Source organism: Myotis nattereri, assembly GCF_964212035.1.
Source record: "Myotis nattereri genome assembly, chromosome: 2".
Classification (NCBI taxonomy): domain Eukaryota; kingdom Metazoa; phylum Chordata; class Mammalia; order Chiroptera; family Vespertilionidae; genus Myotis; species Myotis nattereri.
The window spans coordinates 109,142,636-109,163,416 of record NC_138076.1 but is presented as its reverse complement, the minus strand read 5'-3'; the positions used below and the strand labels follow the sequence as shown (position 1 = coordinate 109,163,416).

General features: G+C 43.7%; 1 protein-coding gene across 3 annotated transcripts in view; it reads left to right on the top strand.

Annotated features, from left to right (window-relative positions):
* FGF9 (fibroblast growth factor 9) overlaps nucleotides 1-20,781 on the top strand; it is a 55,864-nt gene that overhangs the window by 12,975 nt on the left and 22,108 nt on the right. For all 3 annotated transcript variants that reach the window (XM_081083533.1, XM_081083535.1, XM_081083534.1), the window contains exon 2: nucleotides 2,622-2,725. In XM_081083533.1, the coding sequence (XP_080939659.1) occupies nucleotides 2,622-2,725 (104 nt within the window). The remainder of the gene's footprint in view (nucleotides 1-2,621; nucleotides 2,726-20,781) is intronic.

Genomic DNA, 20,781 nt, shown 5'->3' with positions numbered 1-20,781 from the left:
CTAGTAAAAATGAAAAAGTGAGTGTCGTTCCTTTCCGCTGAGTTATAATGTCCCATGGGGCTGGTTTAAGATCCCACTCATCTGTACTGTCTGCCACTTCTCAGTTTCCTGTTAGATTGTTGAAGTTCCAAGCGGTCCACTGCTCCTCTGTTTGTGTCTATCTCCGGGATTAATCAGCCCACTTTGCCTGTCTGTCTGCTTTTAATCTTAATCTCTCAAGCGGCTGTTTCTGACAGGGCTATAGTTGGGGAGGTTGTCATATGGTTTTCCAGGACTGAATGGCCTCTCTTCAGGCCAGTCCCTGAGGGCTCTCAGGTACTATTCAGATTTTTTTTTTTTTTTGTATCCTTTGTAGCACTCAGGGTGTAGTCTGGTTGTGGCTGTATTGGGGGCCTGGAGACTGCAGGCAGGGGCTATCACTTCAGGAGAAAATGGCTGCCTAGGTCCAGCTTGTCAGGTATGTCTCAGTGCCAGACTCCTGGCCACCTATCCCCAAGCTGCTCCTCTCCCCAAACTCCACAAGTCCACACCTCAGCCACGGGTGGGTGTTTGTATTTGAAAGGTCCTATGAACTGGGTTTAACAAATAAAAGCAAAGACCAGAGGGGAAAGAGCTGCGCCACTGTGAGCTTCTCCCTCCACCCCAGCACAGCAAGGCTTGGGCAGTTGTTCCGGCTGTCGCCTCTGGGCTCAGATCTAGAATCCCCTGTCGCCAGCAGCCCTGTGGACTTTCTTTCCACGGTCAGATGTTACGCCTGTCCTAAGGGACACGGCCTTGGTGCCATGCAGCTTCCTTCTGACCTTCTGGGCTTGGAGGTCTCGTAATTCTTTCCAGCCCAGATCCCTGATTTTACTGTTCTCCGGGTGTCCTCTGCCCTTCTTGGCTGCGAATTGTCTCACCAGCTGTGTCTACTTTGCCAATTCGGGGTGGATGTTATTCGATTTAGTTGCTCCTTATATCTGCTCTGGGACAAGGCTTGGGACACGTCTGCCTATTTCACTGCCATTTCGTCTCCTCCATGTGTTTTGTTTTAAAATTAAATTTATTGGAGTGACGTTGATTAATAACTTTCTATAACTTTTAGCTGTACAATTTATAATAACATCATCCATATACTTCACTGTGTACTCCTCACCCAAAGTCTTGTCTCCCTTCATCACCATGTATTTGTCATGTCTTCTTTGTGGTTTTTTTTTTAAAAAAATATATATATTTTTATTGATTTCAGAAAGGAGGAGAGAGGGTGAAAGAGATAGAAACATTAATGATGAGAGAGAATCATTGATTGGCTGCCTCCTGCATGCCCCACACTGGGGACCGAGCCTGCAAACCGGACATGACCTCCTGGTTCATAGGTCAATGCTCAACCACTGAGCCACATCATCAGGCTGTCATGTCATCTTTTCACTGTAGCACAGTCTGTTTTGTGAGAGTTGAAAATTAATTATTTAAAAATCCATATAATTTATTTTTTATCAGTCACATAACTATAGGCCAATGTTATTCTAAGATGTAAGTAAATTTTTCAATAGTTGAAGATTTTTTAGAAAACCCAATATTTGGTATACATTAATGCAAGGCTTTTACAAAGTCTAGCACTTTATCATGAAACTAGAGGAGTGATGCACAAAATTCATGCAAGGGGCTTAGCCCTTGCAGCCCTGGCTTCGTCCAGAAGGTGGTTTGGCTTTCCGGTTTAATTAGCACATTACAATTTTATTATTATAGATTGAGTAAATTGTTAAGCATGAGTAATATTAGCATTGTCCCAAATATCCTGTTGGGTAATCATATTAAAACAACAATATAGTTAGAGACATTGAAGCTGTTGTTGTATAGCCATAAAATCCTGGGTTTATGCCCAGCATAGGTGTTGTTATTCTTTGTGAGGTAAGAAAGCAGAAAGAAGGAACTAAAAGATAATTATGTTGATTTGTTTTTGGGATATAATATTCCATGACTTTAAAATCAAGAGTATTTTTGGAATCTGCATTTTTTTCAGAATATTGTATTATCTTAATTGCTTAAGTATCCCTATGAGGCTTAGATAACTATAGCAATAATAGATACTTTGTTTAAGCAGAAATATTTGGGATATATGAGTAGGCTATTTTAGTGTTTCAAATGTAGCTCTATATACAGTAGAGAGCTGGATAGCTTTCTGTATAAACCAATCAATTTAGCACCTCATACTCTTATTTTGAGGGACATAAGACCATTCTCTGAATATAATTTTTTTGATCTATGCCCATACACAAATGTTTAATTTCACATTTATCATCTGGGAGGAAAACTGGGTGGTTTTCTCTCCAATTAAATTATTTTAGGTTAATTAGAGTATGTACACTAGTTTATGTCCCATCACGTCTCAGCATATCTATGTACATACTAGCTTTTTATTTTTAAAATGTTGTGTGTCACGTTGATAAATATTTTTGTATCATTATTATAAAAATCAGTTCTCTTCAGCAGTGGTTCTAAAAGACACTTTCTTAATGACTGTGAGATTATCCCAGTTAGGAGCTAACCTCAGTCCTCTTTGAAACTTCTAGTGATGCTGAAACTCAGGGCAGTGCTCTGTGCTCTGACCTGCCCTTCACCTTCTGCCTATTGTCTTGTAGGCATTCTGGAATTTATCAGTATAGCCGTGGGCCTTGTCAGCATTCGAGGCGTGGACAGTGGACTCTACCTCGGCATGAATGAGAAGGGGGAGCTGTACGGATCAGTAAGTACTGAGAAGACTTCACAGCCTTTCTGTCTCACACTGGCTTGAATGCACTTTTTCTGGGTTATAGTAGCCTCAATAAAATTGAGTCTGTTGGGAAGGAGAGTGTGAGCTCTTAAACTTTTTTGAGGCAAATCATTTTGTTTTTATTAATAGATATCATCCCTGGATCTTCAATAGACCAAAGTTTCTAAGAAAATGTTTTATCATATGCCAAACCATTTTCATATCAAATACATAAAATTTACATCTGAAAAATCTCATCTTCTTGTATTGAATGGGAGTTATTTTCTAAATGAATTGAAATTATTTTCTCCCAAGCTTTGCTAAGCATTGTAATTAAAACTGAAAATAGATCATGCAGGATATATAAGCCCTTTTTCTGAGCTACATGAGATTTTCATTATGGAGTCAGAAGGGAGATGGAAATTATTGTCAGATATTCTTGTATGTGAGTAAGAATATAAATATAATAATTTGTAAGTATTGAATTTTGGTTTTTTTTATTCCTCATTTCTTATCTTCATTGGCTGTGAGCTGCTTGGGGGAGGCAGGGAAGTATTTATGGTACCTGCCATTACTGGTGGTCACATGGGAATTTAATCCATTCTCTGCCATATGAGAACCTGGATTAGAATTTACAAAAAGTTGAAAACTAACAGCTGAGGATGGGAGAAGTTCTGGAGTCCCCTGTAACAGGAATGAAGGGCATATATGTAGAATCAGGAGACATTTTCTATAGATTGCTTCTTTCCTAGCCACATACTAGTAAATGTGTTTGTGTATGTGTGTACTAGGGTTGGAAATAGTATCCAATTTTCACTCAAAAACTTCAGATGACAATAAGTTATGGATTATGTAATTTGAATATAGCATACACCATTTTTAGTGACACTTGTGTGTTTTACCTGCCTTTGTAAAATTTGAATCAGGATTGGTTGATTTTGTTAGATAGTTAAGTCTTTTTTAAAAAAAGTGCTTCCTTGAGAGAATAGATTTTTTTGAAATGGTTTTATTTTAATTAATTAATTTATTTTTTGTGCCCTTGACCGGAATTGAACCTGGAACCCTTCGGGCCACAGGCTGACACTGAGCCAAACCAGCTAGGGCTAAAATGTTTTTAAGCATAGGATTGAGATTAGCTTTTTAAACACAGCTATTGGTTTTGATAAAGTTATTTATTTCTGAAATTATTTTTGTTAATACTTTCAGTATGAAGACATAAGATGTAAGGAAATTTTTCAATTTTTAACTATATAGTGACATTCTCCTTTTTGTCCCTCCCTCAATTTTTTTTTCACCTTTAGGCATATAATGTGGATTTAAGTTGGTCACAGTTGAACTCCATATAATGCTTTTTGTGTGAGACTATGGTTTATCACAACGATCTCCAAACTTTTCAAATCATGTACCACCACCAAAAATGTTTTTGAGTATGGATTTCAATAATGCATATTAAATTATTTCAAAACTAGAGGCCTGATACACTAAATTCGTGTAAGGGTCTTGGCCCTCGCAGCCACGGCGGCTGCTCCCGCTTCGTCCAGAAGGTCATCTGGAAGTTGGTGGCTCTCTGGTCTAATTAGCATATTACGCTTTTATTATTACAGGTTGTATTTATAAGATATAGTTCATAAGTATTAGTTTATAAAACATGAATTAAGGTAAACATTTTTCAAGGATGCAGTGACTGAGTCAACACAAATAGAGGCTGGCTATTTGTCCCCTGTTCTGGGGACCACCTTGCATACCCCATCAGAGCCCCTGCCCCTTAGAGAGATGACTCATCTTTTAGATGAAATGGCTGTTTGACAGCCCCTGCGGTTTGCTGTTTGACAAGGAGCAGATGGAACTTCTTGTTCAGCACAGGAGCCTCCCTTTTTTTGTCTGGGCTCAGCCTTGTCTCTCCTTCTGGATTCTTTGGATGGCCTCCTCTCCTGTCATTCAGCTGCCCTCCTGCCTGTGTGGCTCCCTCTGTAGCACAGACTGGGGACAGAGTGAGGGCTCCAGCCTCAGTGAACACCAGTGACAGGAGTATGTGAAAAGGTGGCCAGAGGCAGGAAGTTGGAGAATCCCATTGTAGTAAGTTTTCTGTGACTTCCAACTGCTTTGTTTAGAGCGAGCCCCTGAGCAGGGCTAAGAGTGGACTTCTCACCTCCACTACCCCACAGCCATAGGACTAGTTGACAATCCTTGTCACAGCAAAGGGGACAATCCCAGAAAAGCTAAAAAAAAAAGCTCTTCTTCCTTCTGTGTTTGAGAAATGCATACCTTCTCATGTGTGTCTCCAGGCTTGGAGGAAAAGTGTGAAAAGGAACACATTTCCATACAGTGTTTCCTTTGTGGAAAAGTATCTTAAATGGCTTCTGTGCATCCTGCCTCTCTCATCTCCAATTCATTCTCCACAGGAATGGGAGAATTATCTCCAAAACCCAGAAATGAATGTCCTTCTCAGCTCAGACCAATGCTTGCTTTTAAATGCCAGTGCCTGCATTCTTTAGCAATGCCATCAATATTATCACAAATATTGTGCCAGTCCCATCTCTTGCCCTCTTTCCCCATGTATTTTGAGTTGTCCACTTACTGTTCTATTTGTATGTGTGGTTAAGTTAACTCCTTTCTCTGGCATGTCTTTATCTTCTCTGCTCTACCTGATGAAGCAGCATTCTTTCTTTAAGATTCAACGAAAATATTGCCTCTTCTACAAAACCTTCACTACACCTCTAACTTGAACCCCAGTTATTCTGGTTAGCAGTTCTGGTGTTTTCCTTTGGGCCCCTGTACCACTGTTTATATTTCCATGGTCACTCAAGTACAATATGATATCCAGTGAAGTTAATTGAATTTCTGTATTCACTAATGTTGCCTAACACATAGCCATGGCCCTTGTACATGATAGGTGCTCAATATATGAATATTGGATTGAAATGAATGAACTATTGTGATTCTTTTTATGCTTCATTAAACATACAGGTGTGGACCTCATTGTATGGCTAGTGTGTACTTAGGACTCTGCTGGAAGGAAGAATTGCAATGTTCCATTGCCATGCTAGATCAGAAGGTGATAATGTGTCCAGCCCCAGGGGGATATGGCTGAGCCTAGAGACAAAAAAAGGGTAGTGATGGGAGCACGGGAACAGAATGGGCTCTCATTCTGTCTCTGCCACTAGCAAGATGCTGGCCCTCACTCTAATGTATAAAACAGAAAGCATGACTTAGCTGTCTGGAATGTCTCTTCCTACTCTGCATCTCAAGAATTATGGTTTGGTTTTTTCAGGTTCACTCATGAGTCTTGTCTGTCTGACCTGTGATGTTCTCTGTGCACATGAAATGTTTGTTCAGTGAGCTCTTTTCCCTCCTACACATAGAGCTGGGAGGAAAACTCCCTGGTCAGCCAGGTTGCTTTTTCTGTGGTCTGTATCTGATGCAGGTAAAGGGTAGAGAGAGGGTGATAGCAATGCTTTTCTATGGCCCAGGACCACATTGTCCATTGGCCTTGTGGTCATCACACTTGGGAATGAGGAGTGACCCAAATATCTCATTTCATTGTGATAAGATTCAGAGAAGGAAAGGAAAGAAATGGGCGATGATTCTACATTAAACTAAAAATTGTAGCTTAAGGAATTTTCACCTTTGCAAAGTTGTGTGAAGCTTAGTAAATTAAAGTGGAGTTTTTATTTCTAAATATTGAGGAAAACTTGAAAAGATTGATCTCATTATTAAAGAAGGTAAAGAGGAGATTTGGAGAAATAACAGACACTTGTATAAAGTAAATGAATGTGTAAATGTAGCAGAAATTAATTTAAAATGTATTTTGAAAGTTGGATTGTTTCTCTTTTTATCTATGTAGTTCTTTTGTTTTCAAGTTTATAGGAATGGATTTAAAAGGTCAGAAGTGAATAGGGTGATATTGCTTCAGAATAATGTAAATCTAGGATTCTGGTTTCCTATTAGAATGTGGAAGTAGGAAAAAGTATATTGCTGTGTATCATGGTGTGTGGTTTGAGGAAACCTGAATAATTCTAGTTCTGGGGTGGAATTAGATTATTGTATCATATGTTAATCATTCATTCATTCATTTGCTAATTTATTCACAAACATTTATACCTATTATGTTCTAAGTGCATAACACTGCAACAAGTATCTTAAAACCTGGTAGGATTATAAGTAGTTCAGTGCAATGTGAAATGCACTATATTAGAGAAATACAGGTGTCTTGGGTGCCCAGAAGAGTATTTGGGGAAATTGGGTGGTTACATTTAAACTGGATCTTGAGGGATGTATAGGAGTTTCAGAAAAGGAATGACAGACAATTTAGGGCACATAAGCCTTCAAATGTAAAGATTAGGATATCCTGCCTCAGTGAAGTTTAGAGAGGGTGTTAGATTTCTCTCTCTCCTCTCTTTTTTTTTTTTTTAAATATATTTTATTGATTTTTTTACAGAGAGGAAGGGAGAGAGATAGAGAGTTAGAAACATCGATGAGAGAGAAACATCGATCAGCTGCCTCTCGCACATCTCCTACTGGGGACGTGCCCGCAACCCAAGCACATCCCCCCTGACCGGAATCGAACCCGGGACCCTTCAGTCCGCAGGCCGATACTCCATCCACTGAGCCAAACCGATTTCAGCTCTCTCTCTCCTCTCTTTTTCTCTCTTCTCTCTCTCTCTCTCTCTCTCTCTCTCTCTCTCTCTCTCTCTCTCTCACACACACACACACACACACACACACACACACACACTTGGCCAGAAGATTAAAGAATTAGAGTATGTTTACATTTGCCACTTTTGTTCTTATCAAAGAGACTATAAGTAAGGCTCAAATAGTTATTTTTAGGGTCTTACTCCAAATTATCTGAGTGTTATCAAGATACTTGACTGTGATAAATATCTAATTAAAAAAGAACTCTAGGAAAAATTAATTTCCTTAAAAAAGCTGGCATTTAATGAAAGATATTTGATGTTTCCATTAAAAAAATGGTAGCACAATTGCTAAAATTGTGATGATATAGGAAGTACAGCATGGACTCTGCAAAAGTGATATACAAGGACAACACACAGATTCCTGGTTTGTATCCCTTTTATAGCACTTGCTTCATTCTGTCCAGAATTTTAATTCCTTTGTCTTTCCCACTGGACTGTTTTTTGGAGTCAGAGTCTCTGTATCTATAATCTTTCCGTTTCTTGAAGGCCCAGCGGTGCACATTTGTGCAGTTGCCACCTGGTTTGGTGACCCAACTACTCAGCCTATCACGGCCCTCACACACAGAGTCATGCTGTATTTGAATTTCATGTGTTGATACATGACCTAGTATGTGATTGTCCACTTATAGAGTCCAGTTTTTCCATAGGAGTTGTCTTATTTAACTACTAAAACTGAAAGCAAGAGAGGTTGAGTGACTTGCTCAAAGCCCAGAATTCGTAGGTGGCACAATGGGGACTTAAGCTAATTCTTGTAAGAGCCTGGCCACCATCCTGGCAGAGATGCTTGTAAAGTGAGTGTTTACTATAGTATTTGGTGGTTATATTTCCAGAGATGCAGTTGGGCCCTGTTTATGTGAATTCATGTAATCATAACTGAAGTTTGGTGGATTTGCCACATGTATAGTCTTAGAGAAAAGTAAATCCATTAGTTGGGGTGGCTGTCTTTACTGAGTAGAGGTACATGAGCCACCAGCTACTACAGGGGTGTTTTCACAATGTGGAGAGTGGCGAGGGGCCCTGGAGAGCCACCTGTCCTAGATTGAAGAACTGTATCCACCTCTTTAAAAGGAAAACATATCTCAGATCCTTAGAATCCCATATTGACTCAAATGATTTTATTAGGTTATTTAAATATGTACAAACTCCTTATACCCCTTTGATAAGGGTAATTTAAAACATATGTTAAAATCCACACTAAATTATAAAACCGATACAAGCCAAATTGGCATGATTGGTTTAATAAGATGGCTGTTGTTATCTGACTGAGGCTAAGATGCTGCTGAATGTTGGATGGCTCTTATGTGGCAGCCCATCTTCTCTTGAGCTCAGAAGACCTAGCCCCTGGCACCTTGGGAAGACATTTTCCCCTATGTCTTCCTATTCAATAACTGGGAGGCCAGATGAGGTCATCTGGTCTTCACTGATGTTCCATATATGTTATTTCCTTTTCCTATTAGCCCTGAAAGTAACTTTAAGCACAACTGCACCTTTGGATGGCAGAATCTGGTAATACGAGGCCATCTGGAACAGCAGTTCTCAACCTGTGGGTCGCGACCCCTTTGGGGGTCAAACGACCCTTTCACAGGGGTCGCCTAAGACCATCGGAAAACACATATATAATTACATATTGTTTTTGTGATTAATCACTATGCTTTAATTATGTTCAATTTGTAACAATGAAAATACATCCTGCATATCAGATATTTACATTATGATTCATAACAGTAGCAAAATTACAGTTATGAAGTAGCAACAAAAATAATTCCATGGTTGGGGGTCACCACAACATGAGGAACTGTATTAAAGGGTTGCGGCATTAGGAAGGTTGAGAACCACTGATTTGGAAGGTCTAGAATAGCCTTAAAATGACTCCTTAATTTTTTCATGAAATGAAAAGACTAAGTGAAAATGTTCTTGTAGAAAACTTGTAGCCTCCAGGATAGGTCCTGGGATCTGAAGATGCCAGTTTTGAAAACATTGTGGTGGTGGGAAGTCCTAGCAAGGAGGGTTTGTGGTGTGCTGGAGGTGGCAGCTTGATCCTGGAGGTTTATGGGAGGCATTGTTTCCATTAGGTGCTCTGCTGTGGCAATTGTGAGCGAACTTTGAACAAGCAGAATAAGCTCTGTGTTTATGAAACAGGACACCATAACACGTAGCATGTACCACCAGACTTAGCAGTTTGTCATGATGTGTGTTATTTCAGATGATTTTGATGATAGACATCCAGATGTCCTTTACGTAGAGTCTCCAAAGAATGTAATTCATATAAAGGAAATGGAAAGGGTCATTTGTCTGTTTGAAAGCAGGAATGCTCAGGAAACAATGGTTTTAAACACAGATTTTGGATGACAGAGCATTGCCTTATACTGCATATGTTTTCAAAGGATCAACTAATCTTTGATGATAAAGAGGGCAGCACCTCAGAAGAGTATCTTCTACCATATTATTTGATTTTGTTTCCTTATTTTGTCCTTATTTTAGAGATGAGGAGAGTGAGAGTGTAGTGGCTAGTGACTTAGTCAAGGTCACCCAGATAATATGTGACAAATTATGATTTGAACTTGGGTGAATTAGTAAACCATGTCCAACGTACACGTATAAGAGTGGGCATCCATTTTGGGGAATAACATTTTTTTTTAACTAGAATTAACCACATATTATAACAGGATTTTAGTATTTCCTTCACAGATCTGATTTGGAACAATTTTTTTCTTTCTAATTTTTATTTAGTGGTTCATTTACTGGTCCTTAGCATCTCTACTGCTGGCCACTAGTTAGTTGAAGTCATTTAAATATGTACTTATTACTTAATTTTAGTTAAGTTTATGTTGTTTAGCAGGGTAGCTGCATTTACTGATTATCTGAGGCGTGTTTAAAATGTTCAGGTCAGTAATGGCCAAAGTCATAGGGCACAGTTCTGCAGATCTTACAGGCTCTGCAAAGGATTTAGTTTTAATAGCTAACAGCTCTGTAGATGGCTATCATCCCCTTTCATGGTAGGGATATGTGCTGGGCACCAGGTAACATGCTCAGGGATGGTCCTTCTTTAGGTTTAGGAATTCCCAAGCAGAATCTTCCTCCTGATGGGCACAGTTCTACACGTGACCCTAACTTCTTTCTTCCTGCCCTTGGTGTAGTCATTTTCCTTGTTCCACACTGCGGCATGCTCAGAAGTCCCCCTGTCAGAGTTGTCTGATAAGGAGAGTTCAGAGAATGGTTTCAAGAAGCCCCAAGTCAGGCACTATAAAAGCTGTTTCTTGCAGTGGAAGTTCTTGATTCAGTGGAAGAACTTCCTCTGGACAGTTCTTCACTGTCCCTAATAGAATTACATTTCATAAAGTGTGAATTCTGCAAAGGTAGGGTTGTGGTCACTTTAGTTTCCCATGGAAGCTAAACCATGTCTTGCATGGACTTAAACCATGTCTTGAATGCAGTTAGCACTTAATAAATATTGAACGTGTCACTATATTGTCAGTGGGATTCCAGATTACCTATTTCTTGTTTTCTGTAAAAAGAGGACCAGGCAGATTGTGGCTTACAAACACCTAATTTACGAATAGGTATTTGAGGCTAGAAAAGGAGACCAGAGTGGTTCCTGATCATTTAGTATATAAGGTTTCCTTTTTGATAAAAAGTGGCAGGGAGTCCCACATGCTAGTATTTGTACTTATGTCTTTTGATCGAAAAAATGCCTTTTGACAAAAACTCCTGAGAATTCATTAATGTTTTTAAGTGGTTACAGAGCAGGTGAGATATACACTTGGAAAGAGCAGCATGTCTGTGAGGTGATGTTTCCTTTATTAAGTTTACTGACTGTGCAGACCCCTGGTTTCCTACCCTGAGCCTTGCTGCACCCATGACATTGAGTGAATTTCTAAGTTGAGATGTGAGGACCACCAGTAGAAAATGACATTGGGGAAAACAAAGCTTGGCTCCTTGCCTCCCAGTGTTCCCTGCTTCTGCCCTTTCTGATCTTCTGCACTCCAGAGCTCCTGGGACCACTTTCCCTCACCTACCTTCACCTCACCTCTTAGGATGCCGCTTTTCTCAGAACAGACTGTGGGTCACACAGAGCCTGCACTTGCTCCTCAGCTCAGCCTGTTTCATGGGTCTTTAGTTGCAGAGCTTCCTGCTTCTCTCAGGGAGACGTATCTCCCAGTTCCTCCCATTAATGCTATTTGGAGCCTGATCAAGAACCAGGAGATGCTCTGTCACTCATTTATGCTTCCATTTCATAACCATGTGCTTGTTCACTCACTTGAACACCCAGTCTTTACTTCACTCACACACTCAGTCACTATTCCATTCACACACTCAATCACTCTTCCAGTCACTTACTCAGTCTTCCATTCACTCACTTGTACACTCACTATTCCATTCACACACTCAGTCATTCTTCCCACTCACTCACTCTTCCATTTACTAACTTGCACACTGATGCTTGCTTGCTTTCACAAAGTCCATAAGCATTATTGATATCACTTCTTACCATCATGTGCCAGGTGCTGGAAATACAGTTGATTTTCATTATTTGTAGATTGCATATTTGCCAATTTATTTACTTGCTAAAATTTGCTTGTAATCCTAAAATTATTCCTCATGGCACTTCTGTGATCATTTGCAAACATGCACAGACAAGCAAGAAATGAGTCACCTTGTAGTCGCCTGGTAGGTACCCTCCCAGCTGAGGTCCATCAAGGCAACCTCTGCCTTCTTGTTCCAGCTCTCACTGTAGAAGGTGTCCTTTTCAGGATCTAGTTAGTGCCACGTTTTTGACATTTTTGTGTTTTGTTGGTGATTTTGTGTTTTAAAATGCCCCCAAGCATTGTATTGAGTGCTGTCTAGTGTTCCTGAAAGCAAGGAAGCAATGATGTGCCTTATGGGGCAAATGCATGTGTTAGACAAGTTTCATTCAGGCACAGGTTATAGTGCTATTGGCTGTGAGTTTATTGTTACACTAGAGGCCTGGTTCATGCAGGGGTGTGTGTGTGTCCCTCGGCCCAGCCTTCACCGTCTCCAATCTGGGACACCTCGAGGGATGTCCGACTGCTGGATTAGGCCCAATCCCAGGATCGGGCCTAAATGGGCAATCGGACATCCCTCTCACAATCCAGGACTGCTGGCTCCCAACTGCTCGCCTGCTTGCCATCCTGATTGCCCCTAACCACTTCTGCCTGCCAGCCTGATGACCCTGTAACCACTTCCCTGCCAGCCTGATCGATGCCTAACTGCTCCCCTGCTGGCCTCATTGCCCCTAACTGCCCTCCCCTGCCGGCCTGGTCACTCCTAACTATTCTCCCCTGCAGGCCTGGTCTCCCCCAACTGCCCTCCCCTGCTGTGGCCTGGTTACCCCTAACTGCCCTCCCTTGCCAGCATGGTCTCCCCTAACTGCCCTCCCCTGCCGGCCCAATTGCCCCCAACTGCCCTCCCCTGGAGGCCTGGTCCCCCACAACTGCCTTCCCCTGCAGGCCTGATCCCCGCCCCTGGTCCCTGCCTCTAGTGTAACAATAAACTCACAGCCAATAGCACTGTAACCTGTGCCTGAACGAAACTTGTCTAACACATGCATTTGCCCCATAAGACACATCATTGCTTCCTTGCTTTCAGGAACACTAGACAGCACTCAATACAATGCTTGGGGGCATTTTAAAACACAAAATCACCTGCTGGCCTGGTCGCCCCTAACTACTCTCCCCTCCTGGCCTGGTCACCCCTAACTACTCTCCCCTGCTGGCCTGGTTGCCCCTAACTGCTCTCCCCTGCCAGCCTGGTCCCCCCCAACTGCCCTCCCCTGCCAGCCCGGTCACCCCTAACTGCCCTCCCCTGCCAGCCTGGTCGCCTCTAACTGCTCTTCCCTGCTGGCCTGGTTGCCCCCAACTGCCCTCCCCTGCAGGCCTGGTCCCCCCCCCCCAACTGCCCTCCCCTGCTGGTCATCTTGTGTCCACATGGGGGTGGCCATCTTTGACCACATGACCCTACTGGCCTGATCGCCCTTTGACCACATCTTTGACCATATGTTGTCTTTACTTCTGCTCCCCTTCTATGGTCCTGTCTTGCTTCTCTTTTTCCCAGCTGCTGCTGGAGTCTACACTGCTGACATTGGGAGGGTACCTCCTTTGTCATTGTCATTTGCCATCAAGGATGGTGCTGCTAAGTTGCTCTATATCCTGGCTTGAGAGGTGCCCTTGAGCCCCAGTGGAAGCAAGTGGGACTAACTCCCCTGGGGGCAGTTTTTGCAGTGGTCTGACCATCTCCTCCCAACCTCCCACATGCCAGGGACTGATTTACACTTGTGCAAAAATCTTTTGTCAGTCTGTTGACCTGGTGGCCTCAGCAGCATACCAACAGGTGCTGAGAAAAACATCTGCATTCCTAACACACCTGCCACAGATGGCTCTCCTAAGGACTAAAAGGTTAAAGCATTAGGTGGGAGAGACACACACAGAGCTATCTTACTTTGCCCTCTCTGTAAATGCTTCAAATCCTGACATAACTTGATCCCCTCCTTTCTTAATCTCTTTTTTTGTGTGCTGTTGTATTTCTTCATTGAAATCCAATATGATTTGCTTTTCATTTGTGATGAAGTGCTCAAAGCTCAATGAAGTACTCCAAGAACAGACTTGCAAAGGTCATTCCAAAGACACCTCTGTCCCTGTGGGGTATCCTATGCTTGCCTTGGAGTGATTTTTTGCCTATTCACCTGCCACTTTGCACTGTATATTCTCACATAGTTGCTGTTCACTCTCAGCTCTAGGTTTCTTTCTATTCTCCTGGTCATTTCCTTTCCCTTCCTTTCCCTTTCCCTTCCTTCCATTCCTTCCCTTCCTTCCTTTCTTCCCTCCTTCCTCTCTCTTTCCCTCTCCTCCATCCATACCTCCCCCCCTCCTTCCATCCATCCTTTTTCCATATGAGTTACTTTGTTTCAGATATTTTTCTATTGGCTTTGTGCCCCCCCCCCCACCCACCCCGCTTTCTCTATCCTTAAAGTTGATTTTCAGTTTGCTATGTTTTGATGGAGTAGTCAAGCCCATACTTGAATTCTGAACTGATTGGACTTGGAGTTAAAGCATAGACTTGTGGGAATACAAGGCTCAAAAATCCTATCTCTATTTCCCACTAGCTGCACAAATTTTGGTAGTCTAGGAGAAGGGGCTGATGAAGCCACATGGCAATGTTGTTATAAGGATAGAGGAAGTGGTGTCTATAAAACAATTAGCATGGTTCTTGGCTCACCATGGCTGCTCAGTATTTCCCACTAAGTGCCTTGTAGTTCTCATTAAATTGTTTGAGCATTTTTATAACCATTACTTTGAACTCTATATCTGATAAATTGCTTGCCCCCATTTCATTTAGCTCTTTTTCTGGAGTCTTACTTTTCTTTAATTTGGGGATTGTTTCTTTGTCTCCCCATTGTAGCTGTACCTTTGTGTGTTTTTTCTTTGTATTAGATAGCACTGCTATGCCTCTTAGTGTTTGTGGGGTGGCCTTATATAATGTGTCTTGTGGGTCCCAATGGTGCAGTCTCCTTGTGCTTCTGAGTTGGATACTCTAGGAATGTCCCTTGTATGGGTTATGTGGGTCTTTCTGTTATAATTGGGTCTTGATTGCTGTTGGCCCATTCCTGGGTGGGATTGACTCTCAGGCTGGCTGACTAAGGCTCAATCTGACTATGGCATGCAACCTTCTGTGCAGGTGCAATCTCGAGATGTCTTGTTGGGCTCAGTGGCACAATCTTCCATTTGACATGTGCTCTGTGCTCCAGAAATATTTCCTGTGGGTTATGTGCATTCCCTATTTAGTTGTGTTATGATGAATGCTATAGGCCCTTTTGTGGGTGCAGTTATCCCTTCAGGTTGGGTGGCTATAAGGGTAAACTTCGATTGCCATGTATGAGATGTTGTGTAGGGGCTGCCCCTTGAGGTGGAGTTGTTTCCAGCAGGGTCTGGTGCCTGCCAGATTCTTCCTTTGGGTGTGTTGCTTGTGTGGGTGGTTGGGTCAAGCTCTGGTGAGGTCTGAAGCTCACCATTAGGTATGTTGGTTCTGGGTTCATTTGGGTGCGGTTCAGGTACAGGTCACTGTCAGACATTGTGTGTAACCGGTTTTGGGCTACCTGTCTGGAGCTTCCACACCATTCAATGTTTGTGTCTGCATAAACTGGACCTGGGTGTCTGTGGGAGGGGCCAATCTGTGTAGTCGGTTCTACTTCCTGGAGCTCTGAGCTGGGGTGAGATCAATAAAGTTGGGCTCAGGCTTGGTAGGTTGGGGAAAACAGGTCAGGCAGACAGGGTTAGTAGATCCCCTAGTTTGGGGCAGTGTGGTCTGGCATTCAACGGGGAGAATGGGGCACCTACTCTAGAACCATACCATTCACACTCTGTGTGGGTCTCCAACTGTCTTCCCCAGGAGGAGTGCACCACAGATTCAGTTTGGATATAGCTAGCTGACCTCACTGCAGGAGCAAGCTCAGTAGGACAGTACAAGTTCATTGGGACTTGGGCAAATAGATTAAGAAAGCCTTCTTTTGGGGGTGGCACCAACTGTGCCATGAAGCTCTATAGTCCTCCCTGCTCAAGCCCTTCACTGGATCCTCTGAGGTAAATGCACTCTGAATGTCCGAGCTCTGAGCAGACCCTCCTTCCCCCTCAAAACTGAGCCTAGCAGGATGGGGCCAACTGGGCTTTTGAAAACAGATCAAGTCAGTCTTACATTGGTAGTCTTGCTGGCTTTGCAGCCATGCCTTCAGAGATTCCAACTGATCTGCATTCCAAAATTCCCAGTTCCTGTTTGCTCCTAGTTATGCTCCTTGCTCCCTTCCTCCCTGAAGGACTTGGAGGAGCAGATCAAAGCAACCCTCTACTGGGGGTGGTACTGGCCCTTGGGAGGGGAGATAGCTATTCACCTTTTTCTAGCTTTGCAGTGCATTTCCAGAGACCCTGACAGAGGGCTCCGAGGGGTCATGACAAATGCCCCAATTCTTAGTTGCACTCCTTTCCCCCTGCAGATATGAGCTTAGCAGGATGGGGCCAGCAAGATTTGGGGGTGAAAATCAAATCTGCCCTTTAATTGGGATGATGTGGGCCCTTGGCCCTTGGGAGGGGAGCTAGCTGCTTACCTTCTCCTAGCTTGGCAGTGCTCTGCCTGATGTGAAACTCTAAAGGAATCATGCCAAATGTCCCAGTTCTGAGTTGCACGCTTTATTACCCATGTGGAACTGCGCTTGGCAGGCTGGTGCCAGCAGTATTTGGGAATGTAACTCAAGGCAGCTCTTTGTTAGGGGTGGCACAGGGCTGTGGTTGGGAGTGCAAAAGCATGCCTCCCCCTAGCTCCATAGCTACCCTATGCCTGAGGCCCTGACAAGGGAGTCTTCCATTGGGGATGGTGTCTGCCTAACCCATGGTAGGGGGAAAAGATGAGCCCTTGTTTCAAAACCACTTAATACAGTGACCATCTGAGAATCTGTTTATAGTTTCTCCCGGAAAATAGCATACCTCAGGGTCCCTCTTGTGCTGTAAGAATGGAAGTGCTCAACCCTGTGAGATGACACCTGAAGGCAGTATGGGATGTTGACTTTGGACCAGGACCTCAGTAGCCTACCTTCCAGATCTCCAAAGCTATGCTATCCAGATCTTCACTTTATGTCTTCCATATGCCTTAAGTCTCCTTCCCTTTGCTGGTACCCCAAGTGAATGCCCAGGAGTGAGCCTCTGTGCATTGGCCCTTAAGGAGAACACCTAGGATTCTAGCAAACTCCCTCCTCTTTCTGGCAGACAAAATCTGGCAGCTTATTTTTGCTGCCTCATTCTATGCAGGCTCTTCTTCCTGGTCCTGATGCTCTGGTTTGGGGGTCCTGACATGTGGATGAGATCCCACTTTCCTAATGGGGGACTGTTGTAGCCATGATATTTCTCTGGCTTCTCAGCCACTGCCCCTGAGTGCAGGGACCAGCCCTCTCTGCTTCTCTACCCTTCTTACAAGTCTCTGTGTAGCTTCTTTTTTCAATTTTTGGATATAATACTCCTATTCAGCTGACCTTCCATTGTTTATTCAGGTTAACTGCTCTAAATTTTAGCTGTAAATCAGATTGATGGGAGGAGGTGTGTATTGTTTTTACCTAATCTGCAGCCATATTGGAATCCCTGGCATACTACTCTTATCAGGTACATTTCTATGTTAAGAAATGTTACAGAGGGGTTTCAAGATGGTGGCAGAGTAGGTGGGTCTTTCTTGCACCTCCTCCCAGAACAAAACTGGAAATAAAACGAAATTGGGGAATATTCACCTTGCATTATCAACTGAAGACTGGCTGAAGAGGCGACTTTTATTTTATTTAACTTTTTAAATAATTTTATTGATTTTTACAGAGAGGAAGGGAGAGGGATAGAGAGTTAGAAACACGGATGAGAGAGAAACATCCATCAGCTGCCTTCTGCATGCTCCCCACTGGGGATTGAGCCTGCAACCAAGGTACATGCCCTTGACCAGAATCGAACCCAGGACCCTTCAGTCCCCAGGCCAATGCTCTATCCACTGAGTCAAACCAGTGAGGGTGAAGAGGCGACTTTTAAAAAGGTAGGGCACCTTGAGATTGGTAGGAAGGGCAGGGCCACGAGAGGGCTGGCTCAGTGCCAGCAGGTGGCAGGTAGAGGGAGAGGAGGAATATGTGGGGGTATTTTCCATGAGAGGAGGGAGGCCCAGACCCCAGGCTGGGCTTGCCAGCCTAGAGCATCAGTGGCCCATGTGACATCCGGCCATGAAACGTGGCAGGGTTTCTATCCTGGGAGAGAAGGAGTCAGTTGGAGATAAAGCCACATAAAACAAAAAAAGCAAAAACGAGAACAACAGATTTGTATTTTTTTACAGCCAATAACCCAAGGCTTCAGTGGAGGGAGGACAGTGTGCACGGGAGTTGCCTGAGGAAAGGCTAGGGTGGGAGGCATTGGGGGAGATGTGGAAATGCGGCAGCCTGGGAGATCTGTGCTTGGTCATCCCCCCACATACCACAGCAGCCATTTTGCCTGAGAAGTGCAAGCCCCTTCCAGCAGCAACAGCCTGGGAAAAGGCAAATACCCTGCCCTCGGGGACACAGCTCGCTTCTCCCTGCATCTTGACCCCTGATGAGGAGGCAGCCAGCAGAGGCCTAACCTATGGGTATGGAAAGTCTCAGGGGCCTCAGTGACTGGCTTTGAGGTGGGACTATTTTCCTGACTGTTCTGGAAACCTGACTGGTGCTTCTTTTTCACAGGAGAGCTGATAGAAACTCTCAGCTTACAGCAGACCCCACTAGACTGCATATGAGGGGCTCTTCCCTGTCCAGGTCAGGGAAATATTCTGGGACCGACTCAGATGTGTAGCTCTGTGATGGAGGGAACACACCCATCATCTTCCCTGAAATCTAAATGGCACTTCCCCATCACGGGAGACTCAGAAGTGACATCCTCCCAATTCCATCAAAATACTTTTCAGAAACATCTTTTTCAGTGACTAAGTCTGGCATCTGGCTGACAGGTAGAGGTGGGTGGAGGTGGATCCCAAGACACCTTGGGACATTTGCTGACCCCTCTGGAGGCCTTATGCTGCTAACAACCTGTACAGAGTGCAGCTTGGCCATTCTTGCATGCAGCCAAGCCTTATGGGGGCAGCCACAAATATGAATCGCTTGAAGCTTTGAACAGATTTCTGAGAGCCAAATACATACAACTTCTGACAGTGTTGCATTATTTCCATTGCTTTGTTATTATTTTTGTCTCCTGTTTTTCTTTCATATCTCTTATTTTTCTCTTTCCTTTTCTTACTCTATATTTTTCCTTTCTCCGTTCTCTTTTCCTTTATTTCTTATTATTTAACTAGAGGCCCGGTGCACAAAATTTGTGCACGGGGGCAGTGTGTGTGTGTGTGTGTGTGTGTGAGTCCCTCAGCCCAGCCTGCACCCTCTCCAATCCAGGACCCCTTGGGGGATGTCCAACTGCCTCTCTCAATCCGGGACTGCTGGCTTCTAACTGCTTTCCTGCCTGCCTGCCTGCCTGCCTGCCTGATCACCTACACCTGCTCCCCTACTGGCCTGATCGCCCCTAACTGCCTCTGTCTTGCCCCGCATCCAGGACTTGGGCTTTCTTCCCTCTGGCCGGCCGCAGGCACCCATGACCCGGCCTGGCTTCACCTGGGCCAGCCACAGCCTCAGGGGACCATGGGCGGGTGGCTTCACCTGGACTGCAGCCTCAGGTGCCTGGGACCATGCAGCGGGTGGCTTGTCCCTTTCCCAGGCCGCAGCTGTAGGCACTGGTGCCCGGGACTGTGGGGCAAGCGGCTTGTCCCTCTCCTGGGATGCAGGTGCAGCTGCTGGTGCCCGGGACTGCGGGGTGTGCAGTTTGTCCCTCTCCTGGGCTGCAGGCACAGGCGCAGCCACTGGCACCCAGGACAGCGGGGCAGGCGGCTTGTCCCTCTCCTAGGCCACAGCCTGGCTGGTTCCCATTTCTCTCTCGCAAGATCATTTGTGCCTGGCTGGTCTCCATTCCTTTCTCCCCAGTGTTGAGTGTCTGAGCCATGACAGTGTGAGGGTGTGACAACCATTTGCATGTTAGCTCATTATTATATAGGATTTCTTTTTTCTTTATAACATTTTTCCTTCTTCTTTTCTTTTATACCATTTTACTTTTCCTATTCCATATTCTTACTTTTTCTCTCCCTTTCTTTCCTTTCATATTCTTTTTTCTTTACTTTTTTTTCTCATACGTTTATTCTAGTTTTCTCTTTCCTAATTCTCTTTTCTTTTGTGGTTGTTTTTATTGTTGTTGTAGGGGGTCTATCATAAGTTTTCGTTGTGTTTCTTGTTTTGTTCTGTAAGCACCTGCACAACAGAAAGCACAGTGTGTTTAGAGGTGAGCTTTCACAGTCACCCAGCCAGAGGGGAAATATACCTATGAATGGGACAACAACAATAAAGACCCAATTACAACAAGAGAGCCCAATAACCTGCACAAGGTGACATTCCTAGAGTATCCATCTAAGGAGACTGCACCACTGGGTCCTACAGGACGTTTACTACATAAGGCCACCACACAAATATTGGGAGGTATAGCAGTTCTATCTAATGCATAGCAACAAATACAAAGAGATAGCTCAAATGGGGAGACAAAGAAACAATCTTCAAATGAAAGAAAAGGAGGAAGCTCCTGAAAAAAATAAATGATATGGAGGCAAGCGATTTATCAGATATGAAGTTCAAAGTAATGGTTATAAGGATGCTCAAGGAACTTAGTGAGAATTACAAGGAACTTAGTGGGAACTACAACAGCATGTGAGAGGAAATAGAAATCATAAACAAGAACCAGTCAGAAATGAAGAATACCATATCCA